The sequence below is a fragment of the Sus scrofa genome, chromosome 14 (genome assembly GCF_000003025.6).
Source record: "Sus scrofa isolate TJ Tabasco breed Duroc chromosome 14, Sscrofa11.1, whole genome shotgun sequence".
In the NCBI taxonomy this organism is placed as follows: Eukaryota; Metazoa; Chordata; class Mammalia; order Artiodactyla; family Suidae; genus Sus; species Sus scrofa.
Genome location: NC_010456.5, coordinates 126273188 through 126295823, shown reverse-complemented (window position 1 = coordinate 126295823; position 22636 = coordinate 126273188). Strand labels below are relative to the sequence as shown.

The window sequence follows — 22636 nt, the reverse complement described above, 5'->3', positions numbered from 1 at the left end:
TAGGGTGTAATGGGTGCCAAAAAATAGGACTTTTATCTTGGGCCCTGGCTTCCTAGTAGGTTCCCAAGCCTATCACCCTATATCACAGAGTGAAGCGTCATACATTGTATTTGTTTGCTAGGAGGCCGTAGTAAGGTACCATAGGCTGAATGGCTTAAACAACAAAAGTGTAGTTTGCACAGTTCTGAAGGCTGGAGGTCCAAGGTCAAGGTGTCAACAGGTATGGTTTCCCCCGAAGCCTCTCTCCTTGGCTTGCAGGTGGCTGCCTTCTCGCTGGGTCCTCTCATGGTCATCTCTCTCTCTCTGTCCAAATTTCCTCTTCGTATAAGGACTCTGGTCAGGTTGGATGACGGTCCGCCCTAGTGACCTCATTTTAACTCAGTCACCTCTTTAAAGAGCCTGTCACCATATGTGAGCTATAGTCACCCCCACCCCTGAGGGACCAGAGATTAGGACTTCAGCCTAGGAATTTCCAAGGGACCCAGGTCAACCCATAACATACACGGAAGTGGCAGGTACTCAGCAACTGAACATTTGATATTTTAAAAATCTCATCTATTGGGGGACTTTAAAGGGAAAAGATTGCTCTTGCCATAAGCGTTTCCTCAGTCTCGGGGCTTGCTGAGTGTCACTGGTACAGCCTTTGAACATGAGAGGCTCTGACTGGTGGCTGGCTCTGTGCTCCAAGGAAAGTGGGAAAGGGCACCTCCCCCAGGGGACGAGCTGTCCCACCAGCCTGCAAACAGCAGGTGTGGTCTGCCTTGCCGAATCAGATGCTATCAGATTTCAGGCTTCAGCAGACTTAATTCAAGTAACGATTTCTTGGCGATTGGTGTGTTTGCATTGTGGTAAGCTTTGGTTCCACGTATTGTTAGAAGGCACAATACTGTAATTTAAGATTATTTTATCAGCAGTAAAGGGTTTTTATAATTCATTTAAAAAGTTGTAATGGGCTTGAGCATCTTCAGTATAGTTTAATAATATAGCATTTTATAGCTGGCTATAAAATTTCAGATTACGGTTCTAGCAATCGTGCAATTCTATTTTATAGTTTAATAATTGTTCAAATGAAGGAGCATGTAAAGTTCCTCAAAACCAATTTAATGACTTAGAAAAATAGCCTGTATCAAAATCTATTGTACACCTTTAATGAACCCAGATGTCACCTTTTCAACAAAGGCAGATCGTGGCATCTATTTTTCTCAGTCACAAAGCCCTGCAAATTAAGCACGCAGAGTGCAGTATCTCTGAGTTATACTTTTTTCTCCTTTATTTTGCTTTTATCCCTAATCTCCTGTAGCTGAAATTAGCCTATCGCCACCAGAAGGTGAACACCAGCCAGGCCAGAAGAGCTTCAGCAGGAACAGGGAGTGTGAATTGATCGTTTCTGAAGAAGGTTCTTTATTTAACAAATGGCCTCTTGATCTCACTGCTTCAGCCCCAGCCCTTAATTCTAATAAGAGTCTCTTATCAATGCCTCCAGATAACCCATACTTCACCATTCTGTGAAGTAAGTGGCAAAATAGGGAGCCCTACATTATCATATAATTGTACACCGTCATTACGCTTAATCAAAGTGTTAGCATATAGCATTAGGGAGAAGGCACACATTAACGGTAATAGTTCGTGTAATTATATTTCTGGGATTTGCTGGTGTCATCGGACCACTAAAGTCAATTAAAGAGGAGGCCCTGGGCAGATACACAAATATGGTAGCCATGGCACAGGCAGAGCATTCTTTGGAAGTCTTGGTCCCAGGATCCTTGGGTGCAGGGTGATTCTTAGGCAGACGGCATCTGGCTCGGAGCATGTTTCTGTTAAAGAGAAGTGACACCAGTCAGAGGAAGTCCCATGTGGCTGGGCTCCTTCCTCTCTGAGGTGCAGCCCAGGGATTTGGGGCTCACAGCCCACTTCTGCTCTGCGTTCTAAGCAGCTCTGCTGCCGTGGATGGCAGGGGAGCTGACCTCGAATGCCTTCCTGAGAAGGAAGGAGGGGAGAGGTCACCTGTCTGGCTGGAACCCTTCTCCTGCCTCACCCCCCAGTAATATGTGTTTCCCTCCTTTTCTCCGTGCTCTAATTCCCTCACCCTTCTCTGTCAGCTCCAGAGAATTTCTAGTTGAAATTCGGTGTCGCTCGGGAATGCCATAAGGCTGTCCATCCCTGAGACATTTGGGTATCTTTTGCCAGGTCACGGTCGTCTCAGCAAGGATGCCAGAGCTGGAGGGCATTCTTACTGCCCAGGGACAGGCATTTGTTCCAGGTGTCAGCTGTTGTCTCCCCTATTTCCTGCCCCAGGACAGGGCACCCCTGCATTGTATCAGGGCAAGAGGTAGCAGTTGGCAATTCTGAGAGCCTTTGGAGAGTCGGGGCAACACCACCATTTGTTTGGCTCCAAAATCAAGCTCACGTTCAGAAAATAAGACTGACTGTGCTGTGCTTGACAAGGGATCATGCGGACAATAGGCCAACAGTGGCATAGTTATTTCTGAAAGTTGCTGTTTTCAGAAAAAGAAGCTGTTGTGCTTAAGAGTGAAAAAGGACCAGATTTCTATAGTAACATCAAGCCTTCCTGTGGACTACAGTGGAGAGTGGTTTAATCTCCACAATCCATGGGCTCATCATCTATAGTGTGGGAATTATGGCACTCCCACCTAGGAGGGCTCTGATAATGAAACAAATTAAAATTCTTCAGTGTAGTAACTGAGCCTCCAGCCCGCAAACTGATTTGATCATAATTTTATCCTCTTGGTTCATCTGTGCTGACCATGAGACAGAAGGAACGTGTACTGAGGAATCATTTGGTGACTTTTACGCCAAAAGTCACCTGGAAAATGAACTTGGGCCTCAAACAGGGTGTGGACCCTGCAGAAGTGAGCCTTAAATTGAAACAATTTTTTTTCTGATCCCCCATTTATAGTGTCCTCTCCTAAACATTTTGTTGTTGCCACTTTTCTCAAAAAGTGAGACTCACCGCTTCAGAATGGGGATGGGAAGACTCAGCCCCTCTGTCCATTCCTGGAAAAGCCATTAGGCCACCCGCCCCTGTGGTTCAGAGGGCAGGGAGGCTGGTCCATCAGAGGGATAGTAATTCAGCAGTTGGACAATTGCTTAACCCAATTGCTGGGTAATAAACATGCTTAATAAAAAGGAATAGGACGTCTGTACCATCTTGGCTATAAATATGCTCTCTTGTTCTGGGTAACCGAGGCAAATACCTCTGAGCACACTGAGATCACATCCTATAAATAAATACTCGCATCCCCTGCTGGCCTTTTATCCTTAGGACTTAGAATCAACCGTGCCTCCCTGAATAGTAGGCTCTACCTTGCACTTGACCCGTGGAGCACACTTGCAGGAGGACATGGCCCTGGCTCTCTTGCAGGTGAGGTTTAACGGAGGGCTCCCTTCCCCTGTGCCCCTCATATTTGAGGCCCAAAAGGAGGCCCATTATGGATGAGGCTAGAGAGGAAGCTCAGGAAGATGGGCGCTTTCCTCAGAGTGGCTGCCCCCCGGGGTACCCCTTGGCTGCAGGGAACTCAGATGTGATATGAAGGGTGCTCACCTCCCAGGGGCCCTTGTGGAAATGAAAACCTCCAGGCCTGGCTCAACCTCTGACTCCTTGTCAGCCCCCAGGTTGATTCTAGGCTGCCTCAGCCAGCTCTGTGCAGGCAGGCTGTGTGACCCCAGGCTTATGACTGCTCCGCATCAGCTGTCAGCGGGATGACAAGAACTATTTCTAAGGGTTGATCTAAAGAGATAATAGGTACCAGGTACCACATCTGGAACAGAGTCAATATGCATGTGTTTTAGAGTCAAAGATTAAAATCTCCGTGCAGCCACTCTAAGCGATGGAAACTTGGGCAGGTCCCAACCTCTCTGAACCCGTTTCCTGCTGTATACAACAGGGGAAGCCTGGAGTTCTCATTGTGGCTTAGTGGGTTAAGAACCTGACATAGTGTCCCTGAGGATGCGGGTTCATTTCCTGGCCTCGCTCAGTGGATGAAGGAGCTGGCATTGCCGCAAGGTGCAGCGTAGGTCACAGATGCGGCTGGATCCAGTGTGGCTGTGGCTGTGGTGCAGGCTACAGCTACAGCTCCAATTGGACCCCTAGCCCGGGAACTTCCATATGCCACAGGTGCAGCCCAAACATAAGCAAAAAAAAAAAGAGGGAGTTCCCCCCTCAGAAAGTCACTGGAGCCCTTGGGGGTGTTCAGTAAAAGCAGGATGACGTTATCATCTTCAGTGGAGGCTCCTCTTTTTTTTTTTTTTTTTTTTTTTTTGTTGTTTTTTGTTGTTGTTGTTGCTATTTCTTGGGCCGCTCCCGCGGCATATGGAGGTTCCCAGGCTAGGGGTTGAATCGGAGCTGTAGCCACCGGCCTACACCAGAGCCACAGCAATTCGGGATCCGAGCCGCGTCTGCAACCTACACCACAGGTCACGGCAACGCCGGATCGTTAACCCACTGAGCAAGGGCAGGGACCGAACCCGCAACCTCATGATTCCTAGTCGGATTCGTTAACCACTGCGCCACGACGGGAACTCCTGGAGGCTCCTCTTAATAGTCATCCTCAGATCATCACCACGACTGGTCCCCTTGATTTGCCTCTATTTTCTGGAATATTTTTCTCTGCCTACTAAAAGCACATGTTTTAAAAGGTTTTGATTTATTTTCTTTTATTGTTTGCTTTTACCTTGTTGCTAGCAGTACCATGAGCGCCTCATCGTCTCAACCAGCGAGTGAACAAAAGCCCTGGGAGGGTGCTGTCTCCAGACCTGGTGGTTTATATCAAACCTTAGTTACCACCATCCGTCATAGAGTCATTACAGGGCCGCACTCAGCGGCACATAAATGCACAGGAGGATGAGAGGCTTAATAAATATTATCTGATGGTGATGAGGATGCGTGTCTGATGAGATCGGCTTCATGCACTTCTCATCGGGGACCACAATGAATCTTCTTTGCTGCTCTCTGCACGCTTGCATTTCCAAATGCGCATTTTGAGAAAACAAATATGTCCTTTTAGGGCCGTCTCCCCCAGTTACCTCCAACACCAGGATCCCTGCATGTTTGCTCTACAAAATGCCTCCCCCACCCCAAACCAAAACATCTTTCACACGGTGTTTGGCATAATCCGATTGTTAATTGGGCGTCACGTTCTAAAATGCAGCTCATAATTGCCTCTTGTCTGATTGTTTTACTAATCAAGCAAGTTAACCATGAACGAAAACACACAGTTCTCTGACGTGGTGCAGTTGGCAACCTGTGTTTGCCCCAACTTGGGGCAAAGCAAAATAGATGTAAGATGATCCTGCGAAGTTTAGGAAAGGAGAAAGGCCAGCCCCAGTGTCGACTTAGGCTCCCTGCTGCAGACAGTGTCGGCACACAGTGCTACTTGCCATCCTGCCATTAGTGTTAAATTACAAGCGCGGGGCCGCAGGCATCCTTTTCTGGTGTGCGGGAGACTGACAGGCAAGCCCGAGGGACTGCTTAGCTAATGTTGGCTAATGTTGATATATCTTACAGGACTGTATCGCTTTCATTGCGCTCATTTTTAAATCCAAGGAAACACAAGCTCATGAGCCAGATCTATTCAATATCACGTTCACAAGCCAAATTAGCTTCGGCTTTTGCATTTCCCACCCTTGCCTGAATGCAAGAACTCCCCGTTTAGGGACCACAGAGAGACTGAGAGATCATCCGTGGCAGCTTGGGTTTTAAAAGGACTTCCACCCTGAGTGTCACATTTCATTCTCACAACAACTCTGGGAGGTAGGTGGTAGGGTGGGGGTCATTATAACCATAGATGATGGTTGAAAGGGCAGAACTAGGATCTCCCTAACCTGTGTTCCTTTCCTCATGCTAAATCAATCAAGCTGGTACCAGGAACAAATTCTAAATCATAGTAGAAGCTCTCTTAAATGACCCTCATTTCACCAGCTCACCACGAAGCCAGCCTCTCTGGCATTCCCCTGGAGACATCAAATGCTCAAGGCAAGCTGACTGTCCCAAGCTAGTGGGCTCTGTCCTTCTGCTCACCTGGGCCCCTTGCTGTCTCCAGTGGAGATGCAGGCTTTTAGAAGATTCAGGAGCATTTGTTCTCGAACCTTCGGGTGCTATTATATTTGGTATTTTACTTACATAATTCAGTTAAACATTACAGCAATGATTGAACTAGAGCACAAAAGAAGCATAGTCGTTTCAATGAAAACTAAGTTGAATACATTGGAAAAGGCAAGTTCCTTTTAAAAAAAAAATGCCTTTGGATTAGGTGTGGACCAGACAATTGTAAAAGACAGAAAAATTGTAAAAAGGTAGAAAGATTCTGCATGGAGCTTCCTTGGTGGGTATTAAACAAATGCCGCTCCTGTTTTAAAGAAATGAAAACTGGAAACTGTAGATTGTAAATGATAGGTGTTTATGCAGAACAAAGCTAGAGAATTTTACCCTGCAAACTCTTTAAAAAACTTTTTTAGGGGTTCCCGTTGTGGTGTAGCAGAAACGATCCGACTAGGAGCAATGAAGTTGCAGGTTTGATCCCTGGCCTGGCTCGGTGGTTAAGGATCTGGCATTGCCGTGAGCTGTGCTGTAGGTCGCAGATATGGCTCGGATCCTGTGTTGCTGTGGCTGTGGTATAGGCCAGCAGCTACAGCTCTGATTGGATCCCTAGGCTGGGAACCTCCATATGCCGCAGGTGTGGCCCTGAAAAGGACACACACAAAAACTTTTTAAGGAAGTGGCCTTAGTCATGTATCCAAAACTCAGTCAATGGAGGACCTTCAAATTTCAAATTAAAATATTTGATACAATACATACAATGGAATATTATACAGTCTTAAAAAGGAAGAAAATCCTGCCACATGCCACAGTGTGAATGAATCTAGAGGACACTAAGTGAAATAATCCAATCTCAGAGGTAAATACTGTGAGATGCTACTCAAATGAGCTATCTAAAATAGCCAAACTCATGGAAGCAAAGAGTGGAATTTTCGTTGCCAGGGGCTGGGGCAGGGGAAAATGAAAAGCTGTTGTTCAACCAGTGCAGGGGTTCAGTTGTGCAAGATGAATAAGCTCTAAGAGACAGCTGCACCACGTTGTACCTGTTGATAACAGCAGTGCTGCCTATGGTACACGTAAATTTGTTAGGAGAGTGGAGCTCGTGTTAAGTATTCTCACTCCAGTGCAAAAAGAAGCTTCCAGATTTAAAAAATCAGATACACATGTGTAATTGTTAAGTACTTTAATGATTTTGCCCTTGCACTTAATTTCTCCATTGACCATTGACCTAGCATCCCAGCCCCCAGCTCTGTCAGGTAAGAAAAGTTTCTGCTCCAGACTTGGCTCTAAGCTCAACTTAAATGGCACTGTTAAACTCAGAACACCTCACGGGAACCAGGAATCCAAGACCTTCTAGACTCTGGGACATGAAGCCACATCATCTTTGACTATACACGCGTGCGCGTGCACACACACACACACACACACACACACAGATAGACACACAATCTGGCCTCATTTCAATTCACTGCACTCTGTTGGAGGCCTTGTCTAAACAGCCCAACTGGGATCTGAGCCTAGGCTTCCTCGGGGTAAGGAAGCATGACTGGAGGCCTCCAATTCTTTCCCTACCCCCTTCTTATGACCAGGCTCAACCTGCCTAGAGCCTGCCAGACTAACTAAACTTGGCACCCTTCCTGAGCCTGTGCTGAGTGAAACATCTTTATACGGTCTTCTTAGAGCTTCAAGTAATGGAAGCCTTCTTGGCTGAGGTCCAGGCAACATGTAGACACAGTGTCTTGGAGGGAGTAGGTAGAAAAGCTACTCCAGGATTGTCACCACCCCCATCTCACTCGTGTCCTCCTCATAGTCCCTCAGCCCCTCCCCAACCTATGCCAGGGCCCCTTGGGGCTGGCAGAAATCAGCTTATAGGAAATACCTTCCCAGCCAAGCATAAGCTCTGAAAGACAAACACCCATAGCCGGGGCCTCAGAGCAGACCTTATGTGTGTGTCCACTTGTTTTATGCAGCGGACTCAATGACACATTATTCAGACCAGCGGTTGCAAGTGGTTGTTACCAAGTTCATAGGAAAAGCAAATCACTGGGAAAGTGAGTTTCAGAATTGACAGTGACGGGGATTTTAGAAAGACTAGCCAGCTGCTTGCGACCAGACCCAGAAATAAAACCTCCCCTGGTTCTCCAGATCCAACAACAAAATCCGAAAAGCTGAAAGATTGTAACCCTATAGTGCGCTGGGCATACTGCCTTTCCTTAGCGTGGATTCACTAAGCAGGCAACGTCTTTTGCCTGTCTTTTTGTGTGTGTGTAGAATTCAATTTGGGCAAATATGTGTCAAGTGCACACGTTCTACCCATAAAAGTCTATAACCAGGTGAATCCATTTGATTAAAATGCAGTGTGAAAAATAAAAAAAGTAGTAACTCATTACTCTGCTCGGGTATCCTTCAAATGAGGTGCACACCCTTCTTACGTTTTGTCTTACAAGAAAATGTAAGATGAGCAGATAGAAATTGAGAAATGGCTCTGAGTCCTCGACTGTTCTGGAAGGAACCCACACAGTGGTTTTCCTTAGCAAAGGTCCAGTTTAAGCTGCAGAACAGACTCGTATGCGGATAAACTGGTATTGACACGTGTGATAGATGCTGCTCGGTACTTAGAGCTGGAGAGCAAAGTTGATTGCATTTTACAGTCTGTGTATTTCTCTGTTTATTGCTTGTATTCTGTCATTAAGCAAACAGGTTCTTAATATAGCAAATCTCTCTAATCAGTAAAGCAAGGGAGAAAAGAACCAGAAGCATCATTAATTATGACCATTTGGCTGTAGCCTGGACAATCTGTTGCTATTGGATTGAGCAACTTCCTCTGGTTTTATTTTCTGGAGAAGAGCAGAAACTGGCTTCTCTTATACATGGAGGAGAGTAGAGAAATGTTCCATGTTCTGCTGGCTGACAGCTCCCTAAAAACTCAAGATTAAACACTGGCTTCTCTACAGAAATGGAGTCCTGGGGTAGCAAAGGCCAAGCTCTGAGTAGGTACACTATTAAGTCTCCAATTCCATAAACAGAGCAAATGTGCAGCTCCAAAGCCTGATCCAACCCAAGGCTCGGGGAGAGCCCACTGTGGGCAGAAGTCCTGTGCACGCCATGCCTGGTGAGTGGGCTTGACCGAGAGCTATGAACTATGTATGTGCCCGGGCGGTCTGTACAGGAAAGCAGTCTGTACCAGGCAGACTTTCCAAATGCTCATCACAGGAGCAAAAAGCAGGAGAGCCATCCTTCTGACTCCAGGTAACAGAGGTTAACAGAATTGAATGCATTTATTAACCCTCTAGTGCCAGGGTCTGGGGAGGTCTGGCCTGCAATTACAGTGCTGTGGAAATTCTATTTACGTGATGTGCCTGGAGTTGGGGTTTACTGCCAGTGACAGTTTTAGAATATTGCTGAAGGAACAGGGCTTATGGAGAGTCTAAAGCACAGATTCTCTGGTTTTCCCAATGACAGTAAAGCTACTGGTTTGGGGACGGGTTTCTCCAGCATCCTATTCACTTTCTCAAGACGAAAACCTGGTGATACTGTGTTTTGGTGGTGGTGTTACCCCCATCTTGGAGCCAGGCAGCTTTCCCCATAACCACATAAACTGAATTAGCTGCTAGGAAATCCTCTTTCATAAAAGATCGTAAATAATTCATTTTCCAACATGCTGTAACAATGGTTAAAATTGACTTTTAGAAAAATTGAAATCCATTCTCTTCTTTATCTTTCTTTCTTGTTAAAGAGATATGATATTTTAAAGCCATAAACTATAAAGTTTGGTGTAGAGATAGGTCCCGGCTGGCCAAGCTCTATGTTGGGCACCTGCCTATCCTGTTAATGAGCTGGGCTGCAGGGCTTGAGACAGGACTTGATCTGCTATTATATCCCTGATATATACCCATTTAGGACTTAGCAATAAATAGTGCTCTTCTAGATGCTAACTTACCTTGTAGCTTGCAAGGTCTCAGAAGGGTTTGTTGGTTTGTTTTTTAATTTTTCTGGGACTGTCCCAATTTTCATCAACTGAAGCAATGTTTAAATATGTAAATACTCTTTGCAATAGTTGAAAGTGGGGGCCCTGTAATTTTATCTGTTTGCATATATCATACTTGACTAGCAAGACAGTGAGAGCTTAGCAATGTTTTTAAAATTCTCAGGATAAAAGCCTTTAAAAATGTAGAGGAGTTCCCTGGTGGTGCAGTGGGTTAAGGATCTGGTGTTGTCCCTGCTGTCACTAGGGTCGCTGCTGAGACACAGGTTCAATTCCTGGCCCAGAAATGTCTCTATCCCACAGGCAATGCCAAAAAGAAAAGAAAAAATAAATAAATAAAGGAAACAGCAAGCTTCTCAGGCTTCTGCAAGGCACTTTAAGAGCCAGATTTTCTTACGTGGACTCTGGATCTACATAGGTAGATTTCTCATCCTTGATGGTCCCTGAGGGGCTGGGGGGAGTTGGTTCAGACTGAATACAGGACTTATAAGTGTGCAACCAGATAGACATACATGGGTCTAAGTCCCAGGCTCTGCCCCGCCATCTGCAACTTACAAACTCTTAGAGGCACTGGACACCCAGTTGATGCCATTCAGTCCAAGCAGCAGAGCCACTGACTCTCATCTTGTAATACACACCCAGGTTTGGTGTGGGATTTTAAAAGCTCTCATTGTCTACCAGCGACCCTTTGATTCTTTTACTCAGGTGCCACCTGCCATTGCAACAACCAGTGACATCTGCTCCCCACCTTCCAATCACACTCACAGATGGAACCGTATTATGGTTCGGGTGGAAAGCTGGGCCTCTGCTCTGCCTCTGTAGTCATGAGGGTTTCCCAGCTCACCAGACCTTTGCCTGGGAAGCAGTGTGAATACGCTACGTAAGCAGTGTAATTTAGAGGCTAGTGTACGTGGACTGCTGAGCCTCTGGAGTGCTAAGTGCTTCTGTGGGCTGGGAAGGTGTTTTTCTTGGAGCATTTTCAGAGGCCTGGCGATGCCTGGTTACTTTCACTCAGCATTTCATCCAGTCACGCCAACCAGAATGGTTCTCAAGACCAGATGAGCCTGGAGCTGCTGCCTCCAGCTTTAGTGAAGCCAGTAGGGCTACAGGGAGACAAGGCCAGAGGTGGGCCATTTGCTTTAGAAAGAGACCAAGAAGATGCTCGCTTTGGGGGAAGAAGAGCCCAGAGCGTTCACAGACTTGGAGCTGGTCTCGGTGTATTTTCCTGTGTCACCCCAGCCATTCTCAGACGGAAGGCAAGAGCCTGGGAGCTTAGACCCAGACATGTCTACCTGGTTGTACGCCGATAATCCTGTTCACAGTCGAACGCTTAGTGACCAGTGAGGACCAGAAATCTACCTACGCAGAGGCAGAGGCCACTTAAGAAAGTCTCTTAAGATAGAGACCTTTTCTATCGCATTCATGGAAGCCCTTTGCGATCGTATAATGGACAGCGTTTTACCACTACCTCAGCAGGTGCCTGAAGTCACCATGTCGGGTTGTAGCTAGTGAATCTCTCAGATGGTGTAGACAATGAGTAAAAACCGCTGCCCCCTGAGCCTTTAGACCTCTTAGAGGGCACCGTGGTCTAGGACACGGAGACACAGCTTAGCTGTGACCACAGCACGGAAGCAACCTGAAGGCATAAAGTGTCCCAGACTAAAAGTCGGGCTGCCTTTGCTGCTCATTTTAGTGAACTTCTTAGTTATGCAAAGGCCCTTAACCAGGGTTCATGTCTTTTGTCGATTATGGCCTAAAAAAGACAAGACAGAATGTGATGTTTGTTCGGGGGGCCATTTGGGTGTCTGGGCACAATTCCAATCTTGAACAGAAATGAAACATGGAAAGTTCTCCATGTTATCCTCTGCAGGTAGCAATCCAGATCTGCTATTAATAGAGATCAAAGGTGGGCTTTTACGTAGGGCTCAATTCTTCTTCTGATTTGCCCTCTGATGTTCTTCTCCGTAACATTTAGTGACTTTGAACAGCCCGGGGATGCTTTTCTTGATGTCTGTTTAAAGGTTTCTATTTCATATTCACAGCTGGCATATGCAAATATGGTAAAGATTATGATGCCTCCCAAGTAGCATTATGGTCAATCAATTGCCCCGTGGGTGAACATGCTATCATTTCAGCCTAGCATGTCTTCAACAAGTTGCAAAAGTCGCAGCCACAGGCAACCTGCCAGCACTTTCCTATAGAGCCGGCTGCCCAGATACTCCTAGATTCAGGTGTGGCGCTTCACAGGGTCCTCCTGTTGGCAGGTGAACTCTATTTCACTGCTCAAGGGCTCCTATTTTCCTGGTAGCGGGTATGGGAGGGATCCTCGGTGTGGGTTTTGGAGCCAGGTAGAACATGAAGAGTCAGAAGCATGGCAGGATTGCCTGGGAGAAATGCTGGAAAGCCAGAAAAAGTACGTTTCCACTGGGGAGCTTCAGAGACCTGTTAATCCTGTCTCTACAATTAGATCACCGTGTGACCTTGGATGAGTCATTTAACTTCTCTGCCCTCTAATTTGTCTTCCTTTACAAAAACAAGAGAGCTGTACCAGGTCACCAGCAATTACAATTTTATTGTAATTGTTGGAGCCGTGGAACTTTTCCTCCAGCTCAGTTCTCAGATAGAAATCCAGTGGAGACTTGTTCCATTTGCAAGAAATGGGGAGCTCAAAGTTCTCACAGTTCAGGCACTTGGAATTGCTCTGCAAGCAGTTCTAAGATTGGTGGATCTGGGATCTGTAATGCCCTTCATGATTCCTGGAGGGGACCAACCTGAAAGAGTCCCTACCCTGTGCCTTAGCCCTCAAGCGTTGAGTGGTTTACCCACTAGAGGACACATCCAGGGGACCACAGAGCCAGGGGACCACATCCTTTTTGTCATATCACTGCATGCCCAGCACTGGGAAATACCTAAGTGTCGATTGGAACAACTCATAAACAAATGAACACACAAGCTTCAGGAAGACCTGTGTCTATAATACTAGTACATGGGGGTTTGTATTGCAACATTTTTACCTAGAAGGCACTTCCTAAACATTTTAATATTTGGAAATATAAAGCAGTTCAAAATGTAAAGGATTTCAAAACTTTTTCTGTTGTAACTTAGTTTCATACTGCCCCTACCAGCCATTGCAGTGGCTTTGAAATGGGGTGGGTTGGAATTGAGATGTACTGTGTAAATACACCAAATTTTGAAAACTTGGTATGAAAATAAAAGAACATAAGTATCTCATTAATCACTTTTTATATTGATTACATGTTGGAGTGGTAATATATTGGGTTAAAGAAAATGTTACTAAAACATTCTCCACCTGTTACCTCACTACTTAAGCGATGATTAGAAAATCTTAAATTATATATGGGCTCACAGATTCCTATCAGTGGCATTGCCCTGAGCAGTTGATTAAGGAATCTTCTGTAATGACTCTTCCATATGAGTGAGCATGTATGTGTGTGTTTTTGTCTCTTCCCAGGCGCAGAAGCTGAAATCCAATATGTCGGGCAGTACACACCTCTGTCTCTCTGATGTAAGTTGTCTCTTTCTGAGTCTCCCTGCATTTGTTGAAACGGTGCCTTTGGGACCCTGGAACAGGCTATGATGTAAAGGGCTCAAAGACAGCAAGGTTTCAGGTCCAGGAAAAACTCTAAGGTACAGCCTTTGGATCCTAGTGCACAAAAGGAGAACCAAAGGTGGGCTCTGGGATCCTCGACTCAGAGCCAGACCAGCTGTAAGAGTCTTGACCCAGTGCCCTGAGGATCTCCCATGATCATAGTCATGTAAATTCATCAGGCACAGAGAAGATGCAAAGCGGCTCTGGCTACTTACAAAGTGTCCTCTGTACTGTTCCTTTGACCTCCATAGCCACGTAGAAGTGGCCAAGGCAGACCACATTACCCCCCACCCCCAATTTACAAGTGAGTGGGTGGGTGATTCTGTCACCATCATAGCTCATGGTGGTGGGACATGGCATTGTGGGACTGAGCGGGTATGGGGATGAAGGAATAAGTCTTAGGAGAAGACAGCTGCGCTGCCTGGGAGTTCAGAAGCCAGGGCTCTGGTTGGGACTCTGACCAACAAGCAGGGCAAAGCCCTTCATCTATAAAGTCTTGGGTTGAACCAGCCGATGGAGAAAGGGCCCAGCCTGCTCTGCCAGTCTCCAGGGCCATTTGTGACCCTTCTGCATGAACCCATACTTGCCTGGGCGTTTTCTGAGACAGTCCTTCCTGCCCTCCTTCATGACGGGGAGAGAGGCAAGCATCCCTCCTCAGTCCGTGGTACCCAGAAGGAGAATGGTTCCATGTTGCACAGCTGCTGGGAGGCTGTGCGAGTGGGAGTGAAGAGTGGCAGAGATGTGTAGGCTCCCATCTCTCCCCCAAATGGGTTTTAATAATCCATAATGGAAGTGGGAAGTAAGCATTGGCCAGACAGTCTATCCAAATATTCAGTTCTCACCTAGATTCATGATTCCTTATCAAATTGCACGTCATCGAATTGAAGTCTCAGGGGTGAAATCTTGGGTCAGCTTTGGTGAGCGGTATAGCTTGTTGGGGGGTGGGGGTAGGAGAGAGAAAGAGTGCGGTTACAAAGTTCTGTAACAAAACAAACACCTGCAGTGGGTGATAATGAAACATTCTTTCTTTCAGCGTGATTACGAAAAGGATGGTCTTGCTGGTGCTTCCAGCCACATAACCACAAAATCAGTGGCTGCTCCTCGAAGCTGCGGTCTGAGCCCACTGCTGGTCCTGGTGGTAACTGGCCTGTCCACCCTATTGTCTTTATCTTTGGCAGAAACATCGTAGCTGCATTTAAAAAACAGTATGGACATGTAAAAAGACAAAAACCAAGTTATCTGTTTCCTGTCCTCTTGTATATCTGAAATTCCAGTTTTAGGAGCTCAGTTGAGACACTGCTAAAACAGTTTCATCCAACTGGAACTTTCTTTCTTTTCTTTTTCTTTCTTTCTTTCTTTCTTTCTTTCTTTCTTTCTTTCTTTCTTTCTTTCTTTCTTTTTCTTTCTGTTTTTTTTAAAGAAAGCTTCTTGTGATCCTTAGGGCTTATATGGGATCCCCAGTGCAGTGCTCCCTTCCAAACTCAAAAGGCTTTGGGGGCAGGCTATATTGTAAAGGGACCCTTTGGTTAATTTGGCTGTAAAGCAACTTGGGGCCATGTTTTGCAAGATGAGGATGAGGATGTTAACAGTTGAACTCTGGCCTTGGCTCGCTAGGGAGTATTTGTAAAGAATCTGCTCTCTCTCATGGAATAGCTTTCATTTCTGATGACATCACTACAGCTGTCCGCGGATGCCAAGCTTTTTGGGTCACAAAGCCAAGATTCTCATCAAGACCATCTTGATGGCCTTTGTGCAAACAAGCTTGTGCCCGTGTTCACCTTTATGGACGTGCACTTTCCGCCCTCATGTTCACGTTCTGTAAACGGTTCTGCACCCTCCTCCACGACAAAAACACCCATCCCATCCAAAAGCCGTGTCTGTCTTCGGGTCAAAGTGGAGAAGGAGGCTGGGTGGGAGACGTCGCAGAACCCTGATCCTTGACACATTCTGCGAAGCCTTCCCTGAGTGAGAAGCCCTGAAACTAACGAGACTCAAGCAGAGCTGAAGCATCGTTCTAATACCTTTATGAAGTTATATGTAGAGAAGAAATTTTACTATGAAATGAGTTCAGCTATTGGCTTTCTATATTTTGGAAGTAATGATATTGTCTTCATTTTTTTTTTTTTTTTTTTTTTTTTTTTACTGGTGGTTTAATACAGAATACATGGAGCTTGTGTTCCTCTAAGTAGTGTTAGCTCCGATATTAACTTGACAAATACAAGCAGACTCTGACGAGCCCCGTGCTTTAGCAGAAAGCTTTGCATCACGTTACTGTGGACAGGCAGGAGGAAACAGAGCCACCAAGCGTTGTCTTTTATCATTTCTTGAAACGTGAGGGCACAGATGTGTGCGGAAATGTTCTCTGAGGTCTCATGGCACCCTTGCCAGTTGACACGAACTGGTACCTTGGTTTTCATGTTACCTTACAGAGGCAGCTTTGGAACAGGCATGGGACATGTGGCCCTCTCTTCTGAAGCAGATCCGTGCCAGGATACATGGCCCTTTTCTTGTCTTGATGCCCGACTGTGCTGGACTGACTGCTGTGTAGAGCGGTTTGGTCTGAAGGTCATCGGGAATCTGCTTGCTCCGTGTCCTGTGTCCTCCATGACAGGCTGGGATGACTCTGCAAGAAAAGAAGAAGGTTGGCGGACCCAGGGGTTGCTGTCTGGTCTATGGAGAGGAGTTGGCTGGCACGGAGACACAGAGCAAGATGCTGGGTACAAGGCAACTGGCTTGATAACTGCACGTCATCGTTCATCGTTCTCTTCCTTAGACAAATAGACCCGAAAGCGGGTTCTTGAAGTAGAAGTCTGGTCGAAATGATGAGATTCAGAGAATCTAAGGATCGGGTGCCAGTAGCCATGATTCTTTGAAACTGAATAAAGGTGAGGAGATTCCACCTTAAGAGACAGCTCAAAGCAGTAGCTTTTTCCCCACGTCGGGAGAGAGGATGGAGGAGGAAATCCACCAGGCTCATTTCACCCCGATTCCCTTTTTGCTCACGGATGTTTGCCTTGTAAGGATTAATCAACTTACTAGGGTGGGAAGTCCATGAAAGCCAAGGTGAAGGCATAGTCCTTTAGCTCTATGGGTGTTCGAAGTACATTTATATCCAAATGTTAATAAACATAAATGTCTAATACTAAGTACCGAGTTTTTTCACTTTGAAATGTTTTTAAGGGAAATTCATCGAACACATTCCATTGCTGAGAGGTTTCGTAGGGACTCTTACTTTGACTCAACACATTAAACGTGTGGAATTCCAGTCATCTATGAAAGCATATCTCTTACAGAGCATATTTTGTTTTTGATTAAGGTATCTCTGTGTATCTACATGGGACTAATCACAGATAGGTCCGATTCTATGTAATCCACTGTAGCAAGCTATTGATTACTTCTGCAATAAACAGCTCTAATTAGCTTCAGATGACCAAAGAGGAAATGGGAGTTCTCGGAGCTTAACAAGGGGAGCCTTCGGTAAAGAACGAACACATGCATGGGCAGCACATAAATTAAGTTTTTTGAACAGCCTCGTTTTTCACTGACCAAGATCTCATTCTTCTTCAGAGAGAGATGCGTATGAGATTACCAGGTCATCAGTTTGAAAACAAATTCTTGATTAAATAACCCAGGGAGAAGGATATGCCGTGACAGCTTGTTAGAGCGATTCTTAGACCGTCATGCCAGGCAAGTGTTTCTGCCATTTGGGGTGGTCACAGTGTAACGTGGTGGCCTGGAAACCCTGTCATTTGCCCCAGCCCTGGAGGGGGCAAGTGACTTCAGTCTTTTTTCCTCTGGCTGTTCTGAAAGCAAAAATGGTTCACCACGTCCTGTCCCTTTGGGCCCTGCATTGAAGGTGCCACCTAAATCTAAGGGCTGTCTGCTGAGGTTTGGGCCTCTTGTGGAAATTATCTCATTGAAGTTGACTTTGACAAAACAAGAACAGTAACGGAGGTCCATGGAGACCATGGCTCCCAGATCAAGTCTAGCCGCGCCCGACTCATTTCAGAGGGAAAAAAAAAAAGGCAAGATGGCCAAACTGATTAGAAGCACATTGAGTCCACTTTAACGTTGATTATCTTTGACCCAGAGGTGGTTGCGTCGCTTTTTAATAGAGCACAGGAAGGAAGAAGGGCACAAGAAAGAGAGGGAATTCAGAAGGCCACCTGAATAGTTATTTTTCCCTGATTTCTTTTTCAAGCCTCTAGTAGAAAAAGCCTAAGTTGAGGATGACGTAGGTTATTTTTCATCAAGGACAGCAAACTCTATCCAAAGTGTGGTAGGAATGTGGTTTCCATTAGGAAAAAAAAAAAAAAATTAACAAGCTTTTATCCTGTAGTTAAAAAATGTTTTAGAAGCTGTGTCTTCCAGCTCATCAAATACAGGACAAGGCTCCTCCAGAGCCTTTGATCGGGTCGGTATGAAGACTGTTGCCCTCTCGCACGTGCACCAAGGATGGGCCTTCTCCAGCTGCATCCCCATTTCCCACCTGCCGCTTTGGACTCTAAATCAGACACTCCCCAACACCCCATCTGCTGAGCCAGGAAAGGGGGAGAGCGGAAGCCTTTCTCAATCAGTGTTAAGTGCTTGGGAAAAGAGATGTAAGAGCCGTGGGAGTTTATATAATTAGCAAATTCTTTTCTTAGAATCCAGCAAAAGATGTATCTCTGTTGTTATTATTTACAAAACAGTGGCCTCGGAGGAGCTGTCTCTTGGAAAATAAGTTTTCATTCATGTAGTCAAGACATGCACGACTTATTTGAGTCAATAAACTGTGGGCCAGAAAATGACGGCTTAAAATGAGTGCACATTTTCTCATTCTCTTTCAACGCTGTTCTCCATCTCTCGGATTCCTCCCCCCCCCCCCCGTGATCTTTGTTGCTTCTGCTCTTTGATTAAACAGATGAGACCACGTGAGACCCATGGTTTCAAAAGAGACTCAAAAGCAATGACAACACACACGAGTGACTTAGCAATGGCCCGAACATGGTGTGGGCCCACGAGCCTGTCTGCACTGACCTTGGGGAGTTTGAAGCAAAATCAAGGTTCCACAGGAGGCCACAGGCCACTGGTGAATGGACCACATGGTCTGATCCAAATAGGAACCTTGTTCCAACAAAACAGCCAGAGGTCTTGGAATTAGACCCCAGTGCCTTTGTAGGAAGCAAGCCAGAGCTACTATCTGGAGGACAGAGGAAGGAATTTCTTTTTAGAGATTCGCAAACCACAAAACAGCTGGGAATTTGGTTAGATACCCTTGGAAGCGGTGTTTTACTCTCATCCCTAAGATAAGCATCTTGTGTGTAGCTCTGATACTCGACTTTGACACAGCCTTTATTCTCTAGTGACCATTTGTTTGAAGCCTGTTGTCTGGAATTCTTCAAGATGACTATGCCTTTGCAATACATCCTCATTGCAGAGGCCTTAAATCTGTGCGGTTGGCCACTGCCTCCATCCTGGGATGTATTCAGCGGGACATTTCCTTTCGCAAGGATCGTTATCTTAAGATATTGGCGGAGTCCCTTCTCTTTCATAGGGATGATTGATAACCCCAGTCCCCACCCTTGCTTCTTGTTGCCCACGTATTTTTCAGAGTTCTTACTCATCAGTTCTTTATCCGAAGCATTCTAAATTTAAGTCCTACCCAAATTAATTCTTGTTCTGTCTGATGCCTGTTGTGCATGTAACCCTGGCTGTTTGAAGGCGGAGAAGTCTCTCCGCAGAGCCAGGCGATCTGAGGGTGATGCTAATCCAGGAGTAGAAAGTTCATCCCTCCAGCCCTCCCCCGAGCTGCCTCTTCTTAGCTTGGGGATTGTCTTGTCTGCTGCATCCTCGCCAGGCATCCCTTTGTTGTTCTCAGTGCTCTCTGACGAGCTTCCCCTCCCTTCCGGAGAGACAGCCTGGGTTGTTCAGCGGGAGGCACCACCTGCACTTCTGATGGTTCTGAGACCCAGCCCAGAGGGGTGGGGAAGGCTCGCAAGCCCTGCTTCAATAAACTGCCTGCAGAGAACCGCAGCCTGATAACAGTCATCGAGGTCCCAGCCCCCTGAGGTCTCCAGGCTCATTTGACCAGCGCAGCTGCGACTTCGGCTGTCTGCCTCTGGCAGGTGCCAATATCAGCATCCTGTCCCGCTGCCACGGGGAGTTTATTTTCGCTCAAGGGCAGCTGCCAAACCCAGCACCCGCATCAATGGAAGGTTTTCTCTGATTTTCTTCTCTTTATCCCAGGTCCAGCTTTCTTACCCCTCATTTTCCATTTTGTCGGAAGTGCCAAGAGACCCTCAGCCCCTTCCTTCTTTACAACACTCTTCTCACTCATCCTAGCAGCTTCCCTGGCAGAAAGCATGACCCATAGTAGGAAGTTAAACAATGCTGCATGAATGAAAAACTTTAGGGCATGGAGGGCTTCATTCGTCATCCAGGAGCAGGTGGCCCATTTGCACCAACTGGTGGCGCTTCAGCATCAGTGCTAAAGGTATCCCCCTGAGATTATTGAGGGGACCTGGGAGAAGGGGTTTTTAAAAAGTGTTAGAAGCAAAGCAGCTTTCAATCTGTCTGCTGTGTTCCCCGCCGAGAGATGAAAAACTAGTATTTGTTCCCAGGAAGAGCTAAGCCTGCCCAGCCAGGCCCAGCAGGCTCACAACATCCACCAGAAAGGATGAGACCCCAAATGGGTGGCCTTTGGGGGGAATTAGCCAGTGAGTCTGGTGGTATTTTAATCTGCCTCAAGTGCAGGATGCTGGCAAGAAAAATGGACCGCTCCACCAGTCCCTGACCAAGCCTCTGGCAGCATCAGCGGCTTAGGCGCTTAACACTTCAGCAGGTTTATGAAACATCTACTGTACTTGAACAAACCATCATTTGGGGCTGAAGCTCTGGCACGAGTAACTTGAGAATAGAGGGCCTTCTGACCATAGCTTAGGGGGACAACTGGCTTTTCCAGACTGGCAGAATCCTTCCCTTTGATTTTCCTTTGGAAAATCTATTTATTCTCTCCCTAAATAGTTGCAGAAGCTGTTTTTCAGACTCCTTCGCTAAGAGTAAAGTCCAGGTCCATGTGCATACACCCCCCCACACACAAGCCCACCCATCACAAAGCAGGCAGGTATACCCACCCTCCGCCTGTGCCCAAAAGGCCACTACGGAGAACCGAGGAGGGTCACCCCTTTGAGCCTCAGAGGCCATGAGCATGGCCAGGTCTATGAGCCAGTGGGACGTCGGAGCTGTCAGGTACCAGCCATGGTGCTAGTGGGCCTAGGAGACACCTCTGCAGTTCACCAGGCACATCACAGATCTGAGAACCAGAGTAAACGGGAAGGAGGGACTGGAACACGCAGCGGAGGCCCCCAGTGTAGGAAACAGGGCTGTTGGAAGTCAGTGACATCCTCTCATCTGTCACGGGGTCGGCGGGGCGTCTGCAGAGACCCAGGTGAAGGCACTCAGCTTTCTTGGCACAGTGACACTTAAGGCGCCATCGTTAAAGCTGCCCCCCCACCCCGCCCCGTGTCGCAACTGCTGCGGGGCGGTTAAGATCCAGCGTTATCTTCCTGGCATGCAAAGCGTGCTTGATCTGGAATTGGGTTTTTCATTTTTTAGCTTTAGCTGAAGGCATTTCTGAAATGTGAGGAAGTGAGGGGGGCACAGGGGAAGAGAATGGCAACGGTAGAACCACATCACTGATCGCCCTGCCTTCTCTGGCTATGGTCTTAGCGTAATCAGACATTTCTGATGTGCTTTTCTGGATTCAGAAAAAGCTGGTTGTCCTCAGAGGGTTGAAGAAGGGGTTTCAGAAACCTGAAATCCTGGGTCTTATACTTCTCCTAATTATCTGTCTTTTCTTTTTCTCTCCCTTCTCTCCCCCACGGGAGGTAGGGAAACACTTTTTTTACCAGAGTTGGCTTTAAAGAGGTTTCTCATCCTCTGTGCATTTTCCCTTGATATTGAAATTATTTTCTCTTGTTTAATCCAGAGCCTGCTGAGAAGCTCTGTGAGCGGTAGGAAGTGAGGTGGGTTTGCTCTATTTTTTGGATGGTGTTGCATTTTTACGCTTAACCCGAGGGTGTGTCTCAGTTATGCTCACTCTGTTTCATACAAGTTAACGGTGGAGGTGGAAGAGAGTCAGGATTCTGGGTTTTAGGATCGGTTTAGCATTCTGTCCTGGGAGAGGGGTTCAGACACCCAGCCTCATCAAAGCTGGGGTGAGGGGTAGAGCGAGGGCCACTTAAGCCCCCAATTAGGGGAGGGCACATAGAAGCAGCTCTCCTTCCGGTTGCCACTTTATATCGTGTGTTTCCTGAGTTTCCATGTGTATATTTCATCGTCTTGTGTATCTGCTTCCTGAGGGGTCTGGAACATTCTCCTGGAGTCCCTCCCACATGGCTTCCTCACACAGCTGTTTGCAACATGCTTTATTGCCGTCACCCACAGGACACCATCTCTACGCAGAAGTATACATTTTGCTCTTTGGACTTTGAAAGTAGTTTTTTGACGATTAGACTTTCTGTTAGCATATTGCTCAAGCATTACAGAATGTATGTACCTAGTCCCCTCAACCATCTCCTCCGCCCCGGGATGTTCTAATAAAAGTTGTTTTCTTTTTCTAAAAAAAAAAAAAAAGTATTCTGGTGTCCTTTTATCTTAATTCATTGGAGAGTGAGATTGAAATCTACAAACATATCCCCAGTGTGGAGATAGAGAGGGCATCTGGTCCTGTGCATTGTAGGGTGTTTAGCAGCATCCCTGGTTGCCAGGAGCAACCTCTCCCCTCCTCCAAAGACACTGTCATATCCCCAGGAGCGGGAGGCAGCGCAATCCCCTTGTTGAATCCCCGGTTTTGGACCCAACCTAACAGCTTGTATGTGCAGAACCAAAAGGAACCAGGTTCTAGTGGAGAACCATGCCTGCTACTCAGTTCCTATCTCAAACGTGCAGTTTGACATCTAAGACAGGGTTGGTGGGTTCTCTAGTTACTATCATATACGTATGG

General features: G+C 46.5%; 1 protein-coding gene across 7 annotated transcripts in view; it reads left to right on the top strand.

The window, feature by feature from the left end:
- The window catches only part of GFRA1 (GDNF family receptor alpha 1), a 226400-nt gene extending 204134 nt beyond the window's left edge, over nt 1-22266 (top strand). For all 7 annotated transcript variants that reach the window (XM_021073393.1, XM_013983783.2, XM_013983781.2 and 4 more), the window contains 2 exons: nt 13513-13566; nt 14684-22266. In XM_021073393.1, coding sequence (XP_020929052.1) covers nt 13513-13566; nt 14684-14839 — 210 coding nt within the window. In that variant the 3' untranslated portion in view covers nt 14840-22266. The remainder of the gene's footprint in view (nt 1-13512; nt 13567-14683) is intronic.